This window comes from Telmatherina bonti (assembly GCF_933228915.1).
Source record: "Telmatherina bonti genome assembly, chromosome: 15".
Lineage (NCBI taxonomy): Eukaryota > Metazoa > Chordata > Actinopteri > Atheriniformes > Telmatherinidae > Telmatherina > Telmatherina bonti.
Window position 1 is genome coordinate 26,789,129 of NC_136613.1, and position 19,064 is coordinate 26,808,192.

At 39.5% G+C, this 19,064-nt stretch overlaps 1 protein-coding gene across 1 annotated transcript in view; it reads right to left on the reverse strand.

Moving 5' to 3' along the window:
- Window positions 1-7,562: 7,562 nt before the first annotated feature.
- Window positions 7,563-19,064, reverse strand: part of lrp1bb (low density lipoprotein receptor-related protein 1Bb) — a gene marked incomplete at both ends in the record, with an annotated part of 313,004 nt that continues 301,502 nt past the window's right edge. Inside the window, 9 exons of the mRNA XM_079254397.1 lie at window positions 7,563-7,703; window positions 8,636-8,710; window positions 9,768-9,918; window positions 10,198-10,288; window positions 11,435-11,511; window positions 14,262-14,375; window positions 16,595-16,699; window positions 17,088-17,262; window positions 17,700-17,861. Coding sequence (XP_079110523.1) covers window positions 7,563-7,703; window positions 8,636-8,710; window positions 9,768-9,918; window positions 10,198-10,288; window positions 11,435-11,511; window positions 14,262-14,375; window positions 16,595-16,699; window positions 17,088-17,262; window positions 17,700-17,861 — 1,091 coding nt within the window. The remainder of the gene's footprint in view (window positions 7,704-8,635; window positions 8,711-9,767; window positions 9,919-10,197; window positions 10,289-11,434; window positions 11,512-14,261; window positions 14,376-16,594; window positions 16,700-17,087; window positions 17,263-17,699; window positions 17,862-19,064) is intronic.

Here is a 19,064-nt window from a genome sequence, read left to right on the forward strand (position 1 = left end):
AAGATTAATCCAAATGCGAAGACACACAACAGAAGAACATTGAAGTAGTTCCTCTCCCTTCGCTCACATTTCTCAAACTTGCCACCAGTACCTGTTTTTCTCACCGTTGCCGTTTCTTGAGTGAAAACTCACCTCTGACTGGAGGCTGGGAGCGCCTCTGTTGTGTGAGTGCATATGTAGAGTTTTCTTCTTGCAAGTGTTTTAGTTTATGCAGCACTCCTCTGAATTTGCAGCATTTTTTCTGTTTTTCCAGCTCATTTCTGTATTTGCAGCGCTCCTCTGTACTTGTTCGTATTTGCAGAGTGTTTTTGTATAAGAAGTGTGTTTGCACCTGTCTGTGGCACAGGTGTCAAACTCCAGCCCTCGAGGGCCAGTATCCTGCAGGGTTTTGTTGTCTCCATGCTCCAGCACACCTGACTGAAATGAAGAATGGGCTGACAAGAAGCTGTTGGATCCATTTGATTTGAAACAGGTGTGTCGGTGCAGGGAAATGACACAAATCTGCCAAGTTTGACACCTCTGCTCTCTGGTGATTCCAAAGAACATCCAAGCTTTCTGACCTTCATAGGCACTTATGGCCATGCACATGTGATATATGCTTAAATTACAAAAATTGTCAATTAGACTGCAAGATGCCTGCTCATCTTTAACTCTTCCTAACAGAGGCGTACCTGGCATACAGACGCACATGACAGGAAATGACAACCATGTTAACTTTTTCACAAATACGCTTAGACAAACAAATGTAAGCTCTGCATGATGACTGAAAACATAAAATACACTTCTCAGTGTCAGTTTAAGGACTGTCTCGTCTCGTCTTCGTGCCGCTTATCCCGGGTTGGGTTGCGGGGGCAGCAGCCTAAGCAGGGAAGCCCAGACTTCCCTCTCCCCAGCCACATTTGCCAACTCTGCGGGGGGGATCCCGAGGCGTTCCCAGGCCAGCCGAGAGATATAATCCCTCCAGCGTGTCCTGGGTCTTCCCCGGGGTCTCCTCCCAGAGGGACGTGCCTGGAACACCTCACCAGGGAGGCGTCCAGGAGGCATCCTGACCAGATGCCCGAGCCACCTCAACTGGTTCCTCTCGATGCAAAGGAGAAGCGGCTCTATTCTGAGCCCCTCCCGGATGACCGAGCTCCTCACCCTATCTCTAAGGGAGAGCCCGGCCACCCTGCGGAGGAAACTCATTTCAGCCGCCTGTATACGAGATCTTGTTCTTTCGGTCACGACCCACAGCTCATGACCATAGGTGAGGGCAGGAACGTAGATCGACTGGTAAATCAAGAGCTTCGCCTTCTGGCTCAGCTCCTTCTTCACCACGACAGACCGGCGCAGAGTCCGCATTACTGCAGACGCTGCACCGATCCATCTGTCGATCTCGCGCTCCATCCTTCCCTCACTCGTGAACAAGACCCCGAGATATTTAAACTCCTCCACTTGAGGCAGGACCTGACTCCTGACCCGGAGAGGGCAATCCACCCTATTCCGGCTGAGGACCATGGTCTCAGATTTGGAGGTGCTGATTCTCATCCCAGCCGCTTCACACTCTGCAGCGAATCGCTCAAGTGAGAGCTGGAGATCACGACCAGATGAAGCCAACAGGACCACGTCATCCGCAAAAAGCAGGGACCCAATCCTGAGGCCACCAAGCCGGATCCCCTCAACACCTCTGCTGCGCCTAGAAATTCTGTCCATATAAGTTATGAACAGAATCGGTGATAAAGGGCAGCCTTGGTGGAGTCCAACCCTCACTGGAAACGAATCCGACTTACTACCGGCAATGCAGACCAAGCTCTGACACCTGTCGTACAGGGACCGGACAGCTCGTACAAGGGGGTTCCCATACTCCCGGAGTACCCCCCACAGGACCCCCCGGGGGACACGGTCGAACGCCTTCTCCAGGTCCACAAAGCACATGTAGACTGGTTGGGCAAACTCCCATGCCCCCTCCAGGACCCCAAAGAGGGTATAGAGCTGGTCCACTGTTCCGCGACCAGGGCGAAAACCACACTGATCCTCCTCAATCCGGGATTCAACTATCCGGCGGACCCTCCTCTCCAGGACCCCTGAATAGACCTTACCAGGGAGGCTGAGGAGTGTGATATCCCTGTAATTGGAACACACCCTCCGGTCCCCCTTCTTAAAAAGGGGGACCACCACCCCAGTCTGCCAATCCAGCGGTACTGCCCCCGATGTCCACGCGATGCTGCAGAGGCGTGTCAGCCAGGACAGCCCCACAGCATCCAGAGCCTTAAGGAACTCCGGGCGGATCTCGTCCACCCACGGGGCCTTGCTGCCAAGGAGCTTTTTGACCACTTCAGTGACTTCAGCCCCAGAGATAGGAGAGTCCACCCCTGAGTCCACCAGCTCTGCTTTCTCATCAGAAGACGTGTTGGAAGGATTGAGGAGGTCTTCAAAGTACTCCCCCCACCAACCCACAACGTCCTGAGTTGAGGTCAGCAGCTCCCCATCTCCACTGTACACAGTATTGATGGAGCACTGCTTTCCCCTCCTGAGCCGCCGGATGGTGGACCAGAATCTCCTCAAAGCCGTCCAAAGTCTTTCTCCATGGCCTCACCGAACTCCTCCCATGCCCGAGTTTAAGGACTGTATAGTTCTTAATGAACTCTGCAATGTAAAATAAATTACTCTGCATATTCAAACTCTGAAAGATAACACTTGGGCATTTACCGTGTGGCAACACATTCCTGTAGGGGAATCTAAGGGCATGAACTTGCTAGATTTTTTCCTGATACTTTAAATTTACCCATAGCTCACTTTAAAACTTTAGGTAATCTTGCTCAGAGATATGAAGTGCTTCCTCATTCTGATAGCAGTCTGTACATTTTGTAATAATGAAGAATAAGAAATATAGTTAAACCCCTCAGTTTACTGTAAAACTGTAAAAACTCTGACCAATCCAAATGCTAGGACCAAAATGAAGTTGTTCATTTCTTATATTTCGTAAGCTTCCTCTCCCGGTTCTCCTCCTGCACCACATACCTGATAGCCACACCCTGCATATAAATAGCGTGTTAGGATGAAAATACAAAGTAGTGAAGGAGAAACACGGCAGGCAAAACCGGCTGAGAAAATGCAGGAAGGATTTCCCATATCCGGCTCGGTTCATTTGCCTCCTCCCGCTAAACAGCTGAGAAAGAGAAAATTGTTGGGGGAAAAAGCTGCGAATTAAAAAGCCTTGGATCACGCAAGAAGCAAAACCAGAGGGGGAGGAGCCAAGACGGGGTGCCACTTTCACATCCTGCTTGCTCCCCAACATTGTACCACAGCTTTAAGTCCTAATTACGTCCACGGTCGCTCACCCAGAGATGTCCTGTCGTTGCCTGCAAATAGATCATTTCTGTCCTTTGAGTTGTAGTGTGAGTTTGTAGATTGGATGAGAATCTCTGGAGTTTTAAGGTCGAACTCAAGGCTTTTGGATCTTTATCACTTTAGTTAGTAATTCTTTACCAGTATTTGTGAAAAACAGTCGTAAAGGATGACCCCACTGAGTGACATTAGTGCTTGGTCTGCAGAAATGTTCAAGTTGAAGATAAGTGTTATGGAAACATTCACTTGACTGTCAGGACCTGAGGTTTCCCTGCGGAATGCTGCATTGTCACAAGATCAGAGCTTTTATCGCTTTTGTAACCAAAGGGAAAAATGTAACATCTAACATGTTTTCTCCATGAGACATTCAAAATTCCCACTCTTCCACTCAGTCCTTGAATGCACTGGTCACATGACAGTTCACCTGGTCTCTCCAGCCAATCAGGGTTCCATACTTAAGCTGCCTCACTTCCTCTCAGCTCAGTAGTGTGGGAGAGGAGTTGAGGACAGCTGCTTTGAAGGTTGGTTTCAAACAGACATACAATCTATTTAGTAAATCTTGTATAAAGTCAACTATGCATCATTGTAACTTTGTAGAGGCCAACTTGATCTAAGGACTGGGGGACTGTGCCTGTCATTTGGGCATCTATGATCTTTGGAATTGGTGAGTCTGAGCTTTGTCTGAGCCTATGTAATTTGTTTGTGGTGTTAGCCACCATTAGCTAAAATTAGCATGCTAATGCTAACATGTGATTGTGGACCAGGCCTTTATCCTGTTGTTCATGTTAGCCTGGTGGGTTAAATACTGGCTTTAGCATTTAGCATTAGCTATAGCATTAGCCATCTTGCTTTTTGCTGCTTGTACTGCTTTATTTATGGGTTTGGTTGTAGTTTAAAACCTGAGCATTTTCAAATGTACAGATATTGAACATTTATTTGAAACTCTGATATGAATGTGTACACAGGATTTATTGTTAACAATATGAATTATCAGATATTTAATTGGTCCTGTTCTCCAATGCAGGCCAGGTGCCCTTTAATGGGTGATGTGATGGCGAGCTATTATCCAGGAGCTTGAAGACCCTGAGTCCCTTTCACTGGTTGGGTAGGAGGCTAAAGTAGCCTGTCTCTCTCCCACCTATTCTCCACCCGTTTCACCAGTCCACTTCTCAATCTTTCAACAGTTAATCACGCGTTTCCCATCATTCTAAATTTGAATAACTCTATGGACATTCCACTGGTGCAAACGAACTGTTGAATATCCCCCGAACAGGAAAAAGAACTCAGGACTATGAACTTTGGAAATTATGTTTGATTTATTTTGATTCCTTTTCTGTGAAATGGTTGAGGATTACATTTGATATTTCTCATTGTAAATATTGTATTATTTCTTTGGGGTTTGTGGTTAATGGTTTTGGTTATTGTTTTGTTTTGTTGCAACTACTTTCAAATTATATTACTTTTAAAGCAACCTAATTGTCTTGTGTCACTTACCTTTGCCCTCTAGTAGCTGTATCTAGTCTTCTGATTAATATTTACTAGCCTATTGCAACTTATATATAAATTAGAAATTATAACAGTAAAGTTAAATTCACACTTGCTATACTTTACTTCTCATTCATTTAAATGTTGTTACAAATCTATGTAAATGACTCCAAGCTTTTAATTCAACTACTTTGCATTGATTTAGCAAAAAATATAATTGAGTTAAAGTTCTGTAATTTATCATCTGAAATAAGTGCCAAAAAATGTATCAGTATTAAAGCAAAAATGTAATGTCTGTGCAATTTACAGAAGCTGGGCTGAGTAGCACGAAATCCTCATCAAATGGTCCTTGAATGGCTGCAGAAAAGTGGCTCATCAGCACTAGAATCTCTATTCCTCTGGGTTTCCAGTGCAATTTTATATTCATTAGTTCACTATCCTATTTTGCTGATGCTGTTGCTGCTTGTTCGGAAATATTTCACAGTATGCACACATTCACTGATGACATGTTCTAGCTGGAAAGCTGATGATGATATCAGGAGGCACGTTGCTCAACATTATTCATATATAAAGTTCAAGGTTTGGAAACTCAAAGTTCTCCCAAATTCTCTTTTCAAATTTAGTTTTAATATGCTGAGATATTTAAGCAGCTGAAAAAGTTTTGAGTTGGCCTTAAATTGACCATGAACCCAAACATAAATTAACAATTGAAAGTGTTGCTTTGTTAAGGCTCATGATAAGAAACAAACTAGATTTTTTTTTTTTTTTTTTTACATAAATGTCTTCTTTCTTTATGGTTATATGAACAGAATAATGTAGGAGCCTAAAAAAAATGTTTTACTCAACCCTGAATCTGCTTTAATAAAACTTTTCAGATTCAGGAACTCAACAACTGAACATTTGAACAGATTGAGAATAATCTTTATAGCTGTAATGAATTCCTTTTATTACAAGCCCATCATTAAATGACTTATGGGTCCATAGAAATTCCTCTTAGCTTTTATTCTTTGGCATTTTGATCCCAAACAAGTCAGTGCTGAAAGTACCCACTTGCTTTATAAATGACTGTCAAGGGATTTAAACATTTGTTGATTAAAGTGTGAGAAAATCAATCTCTTTATTTGAGTCATTACTCTTAATTTGACATTGTCCTGAGTTTTTGAACTGATTCGGGGGTTTAGCATGAAGGACAATTAAGGAAGCTGGAACTATGGCATCTATTTGTACTAGCATCAGAATTAGGTGTCTTGGCTGTGCTGGCACATCGAGCTGCAGGCACAGACAGATGGAGAAAGGGCACGAGTGCTTCTTCCTGTTCTGGTTGCTATGGTGAGGAAGGAGGTGAAACACGTAGAGACAGTCATTGTAAGTAAATTAAAAGGGGAATGAATTACCATTCAGCAGGTAGTATGAATGCTGTGTCCAAACCTCCAGCTAATAAATAGTGTTGCCCTTCCTGCACACTGAAGGCAATAATCCTCCATCAGCCATCTTCTTCTGCGCAGCAGGTGAAACACCGGTGATAAACTTGTCAGGACATTGGCTAAGTGAAACACCCGATTGATTCATGAACACCTACTGACTTATGAAAGCTTATACTCTTTTTTTTTTCACGTTTAAAATGATGTAAACCTCTTTAGCTATTCTATGCAATGGCTAAAGAACCGGGTGTGGAGTCAAGAATGGGAGACAAAGTGGAAATATGCTCCCTTTATTCAATATTGATTTACATTTTTATATAAAAATTACTTACATTTATTACATGTCTTCAAAATACAAGCAGCCAAACAACATACAAATCAAATACAAAATTATAAAATTTTCTTATATCTTCTTACTTTTCTGCAGAAACAGATGTGTTATAATAACTCCCAACCTTGTGGCTGTGGTAAATTTCTTCTTCGTCTACAACTTTAATCCATCTGTTGGCATGTGAGCTCTAGAAAAATATGGTATTCAGTATCTGTCCTCTTAGCGTACAGTACAGGGTGCAGGAATCTGATGCGTGAACATTCAGCGTGGACTTCAATCTCTTTCACCGGAGGATTAATTAGTTTGCGTGGTATAGTTCTGTCAAAGCAGGACGACTAGAGGTTGAAATCCATAGAAACGAAGAAGACGCAACAACTGTGGAATTACATACTGTGTGGAAAAAAGACCATGTTTGTATTACGGTCTTTAGTGAGTAGATCCACCTGCTGCAGAGCAGGAAAATATATGTTTTTAAAAAAAGGGGAAAAAAAAGGCATTGCTTCAAAAATATCAAGCTTCACTGCTCAGAAGCTTTGTGGTCGATACAGCATAATTAAGTGAGAAAAAAAACAAAACAAACCCTTCTATACATTTACTGAGGGAATTTGAGTCAAATCTTCCCTTCTTTTCATGACAAAGCAACATAATGTCTGTATTCCTTCAAGCAATAAACATCTGTGTATAAACTGTAGCACAGCATTGTCATCACTTGAACTGTGCATAAGAGTGGCTTATGGTGTTAATAAAGTTTTTGCAAATGAGCAGCTTTACTTCGGTACAGTATACAGTATAGTGCTGTATAACTTATCTTTAACAAACATTAGAAAGGAAACCGTAAATGGAAAATAAAACTCTTGAACACACCAACAAAGACAGGATGCTGATGCTAAACCAGTAAAACCTAAGAGCCTCAGAGGCAATAGAAAAATCTTGTTTGCTCCGTCTTATTATACATTGTACACTGTGGTAAAAAAAGAAGTATAAAGTGTAAAGTTAGGCTATGCGGCGGTTTCATGAATTGTCCCCTCGAGTTTCTTTGGGAGTAGCTCTCTCCTCTCGTCGATACTGATGACTGGCTTCCGGCAGTTTTGCCCATCGATATAGATCTTTGCATACACTGGGTTAGAGTAGTTCATTGGCTGTACAGGGAAGGAAAAAAAAAAGGAAAGGAAATCATAAAGATGGCTGCACAGAGGTGAAAATCCTTAAGTTGCATTAATGAAGTAGTTCTGTGTTTGGGTTTTTATTTGGTAACATGGAAGGATTTAATATTGCAACATCCTCCATTTGGCAAACAGTTGATTATTTACATTACAAATCCTTTATTAAAAGAGAAAAACCCATTCATCTAGAGTCATGTTTTGGCCCCTTGAGGAAGACTAAATTCCACTCTGCTTATGGCTCATTCCAGACTACATAACTTCCTGGATCTATCTGGGCCTCCTCTTTGTTTACCGTCTAGTTGCTGCTTTGTGCTGAGGGAGTTGAATGCTGGATGTTTACCACGCTGCAGAAAACAGCTGCTCGCTGCACCTTCAACAAACTAAAGTTCAGATTTAGAAGCTGTTTGGGAATGTTTGAACATTTGGGGCAAATAGCTTAAGATAAGAAGTAAAGTGACTGCAGAAGACGGCGCTAGTTCCCCAATGGACTTAGCCAAAAGTTAATTAATAGAAAGCTGATTAGTGCAGCCTTCAGCAAAGTTTTGAAGTATTAAAATGTATCTTTGACTCAGGGAAAAGAAATAAAACTCATTCATTTTTAGTGTTTTTTGCAAAGCAATCAAGCTGTAAGAACTCTGCTTAAATACACAGTAAAAACACGGAATCACACTGTTTGTCCTGAATTCTGAAAAAATTTACATCAGGGCCACATTGACTGGAAAGAAAAAAAATCTCTTTTTAAAACATTTTTATCTTGATTTCTGGCTTAAGTATTTAGTTTGTATAAAGAAATATTACATTCTTACATCAAGTTATTTAACACATTTGAAATATTAACAGCAACTAGCAACAATCTTTGTAATCTAAAATATGTTTTACATACTCTTAATAAGGTATGTAAAATTTACCTGTCCAGGGATTACTTCCTTGGGCACAGAATTGATGCCCAAGGTGTGAGGCTCACTGGATTTTACACACCAGCCCTGCAACAAAGCAAACATCACCAATAATATGCAAAAAAAAAAACAGTTTGGTTTTTAACGTGTCAAAACTTCACAATCAGTCCAGATGTTATGTATAAAAGTGTTGCTTAAATTAAAATAAAACTACATCAAGAGAAACACTGACGGTAGTTCAGCTTTGAATCAGCACAACTTAGTTAAAATGCAGCCAAGCGGAACTCTGAACTGCAGATGTTTAAGTTGGTTGCGCGGGAAGCAGAAACAGGCTTCCAGCTCGAGCAGGTCAGCTATAAATATTGCTGAAAGTGTGATGATTCATTTAATATGCTGAATGTTAGAACATGGTGGAGAGTTTGAGCTGAGTAAATCACCAGCCAGATGGAGAGTCCTTTTGGTTCACGGCACCTGTAAATACATGCACACTAACCAGCTTTGACACAATCTCCACAAAATCCACTGCGGTGTTCGATGACGTGCTCAAGCCGTAAGCGTCACGTTATAAACTAACAGCTACTGCAGTAGGAGCGAAGAATACTCAATTATTTTGAAAAATTATTGGAAAATTGCTTTGCAAGTAAAGACAACATAGCAAGGCAACACAACAACGCTGATGACTAGCAGGTGAAATAAGCATTGCCATAACTAAATGCCAATTAAAGTTGATTTTTAACAAAACTGCTGCTTTTATCAAGGATGTGTTAGAGGCAGTAAAACACATGGAAAATGGAAAGATCCAATTACCGCACCTTTCTAAATATATATGCTGCTTAATACATGAAATTTACACTTCTGACATAGAAGGACTTGTTATTTAGAGATCTGAGCATACCGACTGCTTCACTGCTGTGTGTGTGTAGATCAAATGAACGTACATCTCTGTTTCACTTTTAGGTCTGACCAAAGCAAATTTTTTTATAGTTTCATCATAACATCAGAGGAGTCTCCTATTAATTACATTTGTTATTATAACAAACTATTTAGACATTTTATTGCCAGCAAATTCGACATTTAGAAAAAAAAAAAAAAACGCAAATTAAAATGCTCCATTATCACATTGTATCTGGGTCATCAAGCCCACCTTGTGAGGGTCCAGTGTGAAGTTGGGTCGCAGCAGGCTTCCTGCATCAGCATGGTTGTCATGGTCCACTTCATACATGTTGTATGATGGGTTGCCAATTTCCACGTTTATTCCTCCGTTCGTCATGGGCTGCCTCTGGACACGTTTTCCCCTGGCGTGTGGATGTGTGTGTGTTTGTGGAGCCAGCCATCATTAACATGACACACAATGCACAGGTCAGTATGCTGCACAGCACTCCACTGCTCCATACAATAAATCACCACCTGGCACACTAAGAAAACATAATCTAGCTGTGCAGTTGGAATCAGAGATGAGATATTTTGAACATGATGAAATAAACAGCAAACCTTTTTATTTAAAGTACAATTTTTTGTCTTTTTTTTTTTTTTTTTTTGCTGAGAAGCCTTTTATGCATTTTCATTTTATTTACCTTTGTCTTCGTCTGCAGATGTAAACACCTACGACCACCATAACAATCAGGATGACCAACAGGACCAGAGGCACAATGATGGCAATGCTTCCTGGGGGACAGACAGAGGAGAAATGTTGATTATCTGAAGGACGTGAAATGGAGTCAGGCTCCACAGATTCTTACTTTAGTTTTATTTTCTCTCCTTATTGCCAGCATGCTTCACCTTTTTTTTTTTTTTTTAAGGATATGCAAATGAAATACACAGCAACACTGTGATTAACAAATGTTATAACAAAGTAATAAAACATTTTATTGCATCAATTCCAAAAGCTTTATTAAAAAAAAGGCAGTTAGAAGACAGCTCACAGGTAATATTACATAGAAATGTCTCAATGAAAGTATGTATGCTCTTATTTTACATCCATATTAATTCTTTTTACTGTTTTAAATATTAATGTCAAGCAGACCCCTGTCGGGATGTCAACAGCGGTGTTTTTTACTTAAATTAAAATAAATTAATAGGGCTGTGATGATATGCTTTTGTCCCGATTCGAATCTTACATTTTTTTTTTACTTTGCTGATGTTTGTAAATTAAAAACAAACAAAAAAAAAGTACAAAACTTTTTTTTTGCTCATCATTTTTCTTGATTTCAGTGATTTCAGTGAGGAACAAGCAACACAGTAGCCAGACCATCATTCTGCTGCTTTAATGCCCAAGAAGACAAGTAAAAAGATTTAAAAAAAAAAAAAAAAAAAAAAAGACAAAACTTTTATCATGGATTATTTTATTTATGTGAAATAAATATATATATATATATATATATATATATATATATATATATATATATATATATATATATATATATTTATTTATTTTTTTTTTTTTTTTTTAAGAATTGATTTTTAAATTGTGAACCAAAAAATCCCAATGTTCCATTTTTCGATTACATTTTCCCACCCCTAAAAATTAAGCAAGCTAGACTGGCTGGACTACAATAAAGCTCGAATTTGAACATCCCTCAGACTCAGACTCAGACCACTGTGTTCCTTGATTTGAAGAGAGTTTAAAAGCATTTCATTACAATTATCCAGGGGAAAAAAAGCAAGAATTTTTAAAAGCATGACATTAAAATCATTACTCTGACACTCTGGGGGTGGGGGGTTAGTGCACAGCGATAAATATTTATGCAGCCAGGACATTTGCATTTATTTAATTATTTTACAATACTAAACCTTTACATTCTGAGTCCTTACCTCCACTGGTGTTGTCTGATCTGCTGCTTTTAGGTGCAGGTCTCTCACACTGTGTTCCTGCCCAATTGGCTGAACATCTAAAGAAGGTCAAAGGTCAATATAAATAAACTGTTATTAGCTGTTTTCAGACTTCTGATAACACCTTTGCCAAATGAACTAAAGTATGATGCAAGCATGGCTCACATATAAAACACAACATGATCCAGTGTTGCCATGAGGTGTTGCCAACACAAACAACACGTCACCTGAAGAAAAAGAAGTGTGGTGACCATAAACCATGTGTGTGGATTTACATGTTGAATATTCAGTGTATTAAACACCAAACCAAAAAAAATAAATGGATGAAATAAATGACAGCAGGACAGTAAATCTTCATCTCATTTGTGTTCCAATGGAATCCAATGGTAGTGATGCATGACCCTAGTTAGAAGAGGTGATATGTAATTTCACACTACTGACGCAGATGGGTCTGTAAAGCATGAGTGATTTGGTGGGTGCGGCAGAGTGATGAAATTATTCTGAATTACATGCACTCAGAACATCAGGCCATCAAAAATAAGAATGCAGGCCCAAAGATGTGGGAAATGAATCGCTGTTCGGTAGGACGAAATGTCACATTGACATGAATTTTAATGAGAAATTGGAAGAAACATGGAGTTCGATCTCCTACGGAAGGCAAAGACAAAGAAACGAAAAACTCCCTGGGGGAAACTTTTAACTTGCATTAAAGATAAAGTACATTTACATCAATGTATTTTGACTTATGAGACGTTTGTTCAGATAAACTGAATGTAATTGGGCGGGGGGGGGGAGGGACTAGTTCACTTGTAGCCAGAAATCATGCACAGGCTGGAAACGGACAGACTGATGCCCACGGCACAGAGACTGTAGCATGTTTTCACTTCCCCTTGCTTCATTATGCAGGGTGAGGACTGCATGAGATGAGTAGAAAGGTGGCAGTAAGGGGCAACAAAGGCGCTGAGTCATGCAGCAACTGACATTGTAAGAAGTACTACATTAGCTAGCACCTGCTCTAGTTGTAATGAATATAGATGTTGCTCTATGTGCAAGATGGTTAATTAATCTTTTTTTTTTAAACCTAATGGCAGCTTCTGCTATCACTATCACTTTATTTTCTGGGAAATATGCTCACCTGCACTGTGTGTAAAAATGCTTACACCACCTGCTCATAGCTTAGCACAAGGACAGACAGAAGAAAACAGCTGTCCACATTTCCCCCCGAATTTTACAACTAACATCTTTCTATCTCACTTGATATTTTGACTTGATAAATGATGTTTTGAATGGCACAGTTACTGCTAACTAGCAACTTTCCCACCATTTAGTTCTTAAGATGTTTTCAGTCTCTAAGTAGAAACAATGTGTTTGTTGAGAAAAACAAAAACAGCCATTTTTATTACAGAACTAATGTACAAACAGCTGCCAAGCTTGTATTCACAGTCTGAAGATCCATTAGAAGCTTGAGAAATTGGAAAGTCAGTAAGCCATTCAAATTGACGACTCGTTTAAAGCGCAAACTTTATGGTTTGTAGATATTAAACCCTAAATGCCCGACCCAGGAAATAATGGACAGAAAAGTAAGATTTCAGTCCAAACTCCCAATTTTCTCTTTTAATTAAATGCAAAAAAAAGGAAAAAACTATTTTCCTATGAAGTGTATTATACAATAAAGTATCCAAGAGGAGGGAGAAGACACGTATCAGATGAACAACAGGCTTTGGAGCAAAGTTTTTCCCCAAAGTGAGTGAGCAAAGGTCCAATAAAGTCCAGTAAATAGATCATTTTAGAAGTGATATTTGAAAAGTAAAAATGCTTGCAAACTTGTGACTTACAGTTGTGCTCATATGTATTCATCCCCTTTCATTAAAGAAAAGGCTGAATTTACAACAGTAACTCAAATAACTGGAGGAACAATAACTAAAAATTTGAAAAAAAAAAATTTAGTAATGTAAGACACTGTTTTTTCATATAATTGAGTTGAAGAAAGAAAAAAAAACAAAAAAATCAAATTGGTCCTGGACAAATGAGAGCACTTTTCTGTTGAACAGTGGGACAAAATACCTGTCAACAGGTGCAGAAGTCTGACTGAGAGGAACAGAAAACACCTGACTGTAGCGGAAACATTAAAAGATTGTTCAACAAAATATTAGTTTATGAGTGATGTAATGTGTAATAAATTATCTTATTTGTTTGCTTTTTTTAAAAAAAGAAAAAAATTCTATTCAATCAGAATTGTTTATTTATTATTATTTTAGTCAATTTGATCTTATTTTATAGGCAGCTGTTTTTTCATTCTTTAATGAAAGGGTATGAATAAATATGAGCACAACTGTATGTAAGTTAAACTTTTCTTTTTCTGCAACTGACAGCATTTATTACCAAGTTGTATGTGTGCTATTATCATATTAAAAAAAACATATGACGCCACACTTCTCATTAATACAGAAACTTCACAAAGCTTTTCGTGCTTGTTTGTGTCTCTTAGTGTACTGGCAGCGCTGTCACAAGTCAATAATTACAGTTAAAGCTTAAAAAACTGTATTAAAAATATGAGCAACACTGTAGTAAAGTTGTAATCTCTGAGTAATTTAGCTAGTATTGTCTTTCTGTTTACTGCTACAGCTGTAGCCATTTCTGGCAAAACAACACTTTATCAGCACTTATTACATGACAGGTTGCTACAAGGAGGCACCAGATCTTCCGGACTGAGGCTGAAATGAAGCCAGATGGAGTGGAGGTGGGTGGGTGTGTGTACAAAGGGGGTGAGTGGGCTTTGAACACAGCTGGAGAGGTGAGAGGGACCTACTTGCAGCGAGGTTTGTTAAGAGCTGTTAATGTGCACATCCCCTCATTCTGACAGAAGTAATCGCAGGGGTTGGCCAGCTCATCACAACGTTGATTCTTGAACCCTGACGTGCAGCTGCAAAACATCGTGTTGGGAGTGATAAAAGGGCCCAGAGAATGTATGTTGTTGAACAGTCGGTTGCTTGATGAATGGAGACTGACACGTTAAATCCTTTTAGCAGCTTCAGCTAGAAGATGGAGTAAGTCAGTGTTGCGTTGTCATCGAGCGAATTAAAAAAATAAATCATCACACAAATCATCTTCACTTTTCACCGAGCATGGCACATCTGCAGGGAAAGAGCCTGTTAACTGCGGCAACACCTAAAAGAGCTCCAAGCTTTTAAATTAAAAGGCTGACTTTAAAAAAAAAAAAAGACTTGTGGTTGTAAAATTTACTATTTTATGTTAAAATGACATCTTTTTTATAAACTAGTGATATAATTTAGTTTAGTTTTTTTTTTTTTTTTTTTTTGCGGTGCAGTTATGCCCCTTAAAATAATGGTGGCATGTTTTATAAATGTTCATTAAAATAGAATTCTGATAATTGCAAGTAATTGATTTTTTTTTTATCTAATGATTTTTGTTGTTACTAGACAATGGTATACTTCTTTTTTTTTATTATTATTATTTAATGCCACTATCTGTCAAAGTCCCGACAGGTGTTTTCTTTAAAACCAGTGAGAAACTAAATACTGGAAAAATGTGTCGTTTTCATTGGTCAGATGACAGAACTCCCCCTGAGACCATTTTAAAGTATATTAGTTCGTCTTTGGTGTTCATGTCCCAAATTTTTGTGTGACTGGCATCAGAATAAAAGGGAACATAAATCTAAGTAAAATTCTATTTTAGCTTTTCATCTGCATAACTCAGACCCTGCCAAAGCTATATCATGTCATTTAATTAAAAATAAAGGACTCTTTTAAACTCAGGTCTAGGATTGTGTTTGCCAGTTCTGCATGTGCTTCTTTATCAAGTCTTTTCACAGGATGTCAGCCTGTTATGCAGAAAAGGCTTTACAAAAAAAATTTCAAAGTGATAAAACTGTTTTGCAACATCAAGAACACCTTTTCCTCTGAGGAAAAAAAAAAAACCAAAGAACAAAACATCTGAAGCTAAAAGCTAAGGCTAAAGATAGCCACTCAGCCACTACTGCAGACAAAACTAACATTACTACAAAACTCTGCATTAGAGTTCAAATTTCACTGATGAGATGTATTTATTTAGATTTTGGCCAACTGAGGTTTTATATATTGTAGCAGAAAAACAAATACATAGTATAGTTTCTTTATCTTTTTTTTTTTTTTAAGTACAGTTTTATTGATTGATAAAATATTTCTTTGTCTTTCTTTCTCTCTCTCTCGTTTGATGGCATTTAATACAAAATCTATCATTACAACTGAAGCAAGTCAGCCCTGCAAGTTTTTTTCATTTCTGCGTTGGCTCGGTGAAATATACATTTACTCCGGGTATTAAGGTCAAACTTTATGATTTCTTGACACCAGCATATCCATCATCTCACATAATTTCTGATCTTTGGAGCAAATAATAAACCACATTATCAGGATCTGTTAACCTCGTCGAATAAGAAGTAATCATTTGCATAGAAATTGATTCTATCCTCTGGAACTTGTGAGTGGTGACCGCAAATTTCAATTTAACTACAGTGGACAATGGGTATTTGAAAAATAGACAATTGGCTTTTCAAATGGATTTCCACAGAGCCGCATGTGATTATAGCAGGCAAGGTATTCATTTTTAAAGCAGCCTGAGAATAATTTGGATTTTCTTATGTGCGCCGCTCATGCTTTTGTCTGATACAAGTTCTTTTTTTTAGTTTCATGCAACATTGAACCATTCTTTCTAGATAGATAGATAGATAGATAGATAGATAGATAGATAGATCTAAACTGAAGAGATGAGCAGTGTAATGCGTTCAGAATGACTGGCTTTGAAGAATTTTGAAACTATTTTTTTATCTGTCTATACACTTTAATCCACAGTGAAGTGTCAGGAGGCACAGGATGGTGTACCAGCAGCTGGCCCCCAGCTGTGCTATGGCCTCCAAACAGTGACATCAAACCTTCCGTCAACTTTAGGATTTCTTTTCCAGAAGGAGGCACTTATCTTGTAAGTTCTTCAAACAGAAAAAAAAAAAAAGAACTCTATGATTTAATCCCCGCTTTTAAAGCCAGCCTTTCAGGAACACAGAGCCGGTGTCGGAATGAAAACAATAGGTGTGAGTGGAGAATATTTGGCGTTTTTCCCCCCGCTTTCACCCACAAAGCGGTGACTTACTGACAGAAAGGCAGGCTGGTGTCAGGGTCCAGGTGACAGGTACCTCCATTATAGCAATATCCATCACACAGCTGGCAGCTTGGCGCTATTCTTCCGTTTGTGCAGCTAGATTGGGGGAAGGGGAAGAAATGCCTGATTCAGTTACAAAGTAAAAACTAACATGAGCGGAGAAAAAAAATTAGTCTTTGATGGTTTTGTCAAACATATACATAATTTATGTAAAGGAGGCAAGTTCACCTGGTTTCTATTTCTCTGACATTATCAACACCTAAAACACTTCAGGCATGTGGCGCAATAAATTTTTCAGATTTAATCAAATTAATTCAAGCAGCCAGTAGCCCGTGGATACAGCATCTGAGACCTGAATGTGGAATACATCTTGTAAGCAACGCTTTTTTTTTTTTTTTTTTTTTTTTTAAAGAAATGCACAGGAACTATGAAGCCGATGGACGCAGCAAGAAGGATGATGGGCAACAAAAGGGGGAGCGCTCACTTGCAAACCACGTCTCCTGTCTCCTCGTTAATGAGGCAAGGAGCTCCGTGGCAACGAAGACACTTGTCCAACTCGCACTTGTTTCCTTCAAACCTGGCAGGACACACACATTCCACGTAGCCGCTGCTGGATAACGTGCAGGCCTTTGAATTCACACAGTAGTGATGACAGATGTCTGTCCCAGATTGCGAGAGATAAGGAGAGATTAGGGTATAACTGGGAACACAATTGAAACTGGTTAGATAAGAATTGAGCAGAGTTTTAATGGGACTTAATAATCCACATCAAATGACATCTTAGCCACAGATGAAAACATATCACCCCTTGGGCAAACAACAGTAGGAAAATACTAATGATGTGCAACTGAAATAGTTTTCCCACAACCCATTATGTCAATGCACAAAACGAAACACTTCTTTCTGATACAGAAACACCCAACGGTTGTTTAATGGAAGAATTTTGATTTTGTTTATCTGCAAATAATTGAAGCAAATGTTGTGTTTGTGAGAGATGTGTCTTCAGGCGTTTGCTTTTGTTTCAGAGTGTGTGTGCACTTTGTTGACGACAGGATTGGTGTTTGTGTGTGTCGCCAAGTTTCAGTGCAGAACTCACGGTGTAGACAATGGTCTCCGGTATATTCTGCCATACAGCGGCACACTGGCTGGTTCCCCTGAGTGACGTCACATGTTCCCCCATTTAGACAGTAGTTGTCGCAAATCCTCTTTTCACAGAAAGGTCCCGAGAAGCCAACGGGACAGCGGCATGTAGGCTTTCCTGAACAAGAGAAAAAGTGAGGGTTTCATATTATAGTGACCAAAGACAACTGTTGATCGAGAGTTATCTAAAAGAAAAAAAAGAAATGCTGTTTTATCGGTTGTTGCCATGGGTGACGTACTTGACATGAGCAAAATGTGACTCAGTTTCTCTCAATTACACTGACTGATGTCGGTATTTGTACTTATGACAAAAAATATCCCTGAACATCCATCTATCTTCTATACCTGCCTCCTCACAGTTGCAGTGGGAAACTGTTCCTTTGTTGCTGCCGCTGCGCAAGACACACCTAACAGGCTAATTACAACCTAAACAGGTTGCCAGTTGGGCTAAAATTATACAGGGATTCGTGGTTATGTCAGTGTGGCAACAAAAACAGGAGAGCATGGAAACTTTGCAGCCCCAGCCAAGGTTCAAACCGGGAACATTTTTGTTGTGAGCAGTTACCGCGAGCAACCATTGTTTTATCCGTCATCATTCAACACTCATCCCAAATGAATGCAATACAGGTATCTGTAAGTCATGCAATGAGAAAAATGGATGCTTCATTATCATAGATTGTATATAAAGAGATGGATGGAGCCTCCATGACGTCACCCATAGGTTTCTGAAGAGCTGAATTGAAGCTCAGTGGGCGGTTCCTACCATCGCCATCTTGGCAGCGTCATGCATGTCGTCTTGCCCAGAAAGTACAAATATGGACAAAGAGGTGGAGCTAAGAGGGGAGCTGTGAGTGTCATGGTGGATGACTGACATCGAGCAAACTCTGAGCTTTCTGTAGCTAAAAGCTAACCGAGCTAACTCGGAGCTAACGGAGCTAAGTAGGCTAAAGCTAAGTCACGTTATTAACCAGCTAAAAACTGCGGTTGTTCTACTTTCTTCTGACTTGAAGCCGGAGATTGGTATCTGTCAATCAAAAGGACACACCCCTAAATAAGACGAACTTCGAGATTAAATTACTTTTAAACAGGCGAGTTAGAAAAAAATTCACTCCCCACACAGTTGTCATGAAGGTAAACCTGACCTATAAACCGAAAATGGATTTTTGAACCATTCTGTAAACATGTTTATTTCTGCCGTGAAGTTGGTCTTTTTAACATGGGAGTCTATGGGGATTTGCTCTGTTTTGGAGCCCCTAGTGGATATAGGGGGAACTGCAGTTTTAAGCACTTCTGCATAGGCTTCACTTTTAACCGCCGGAGG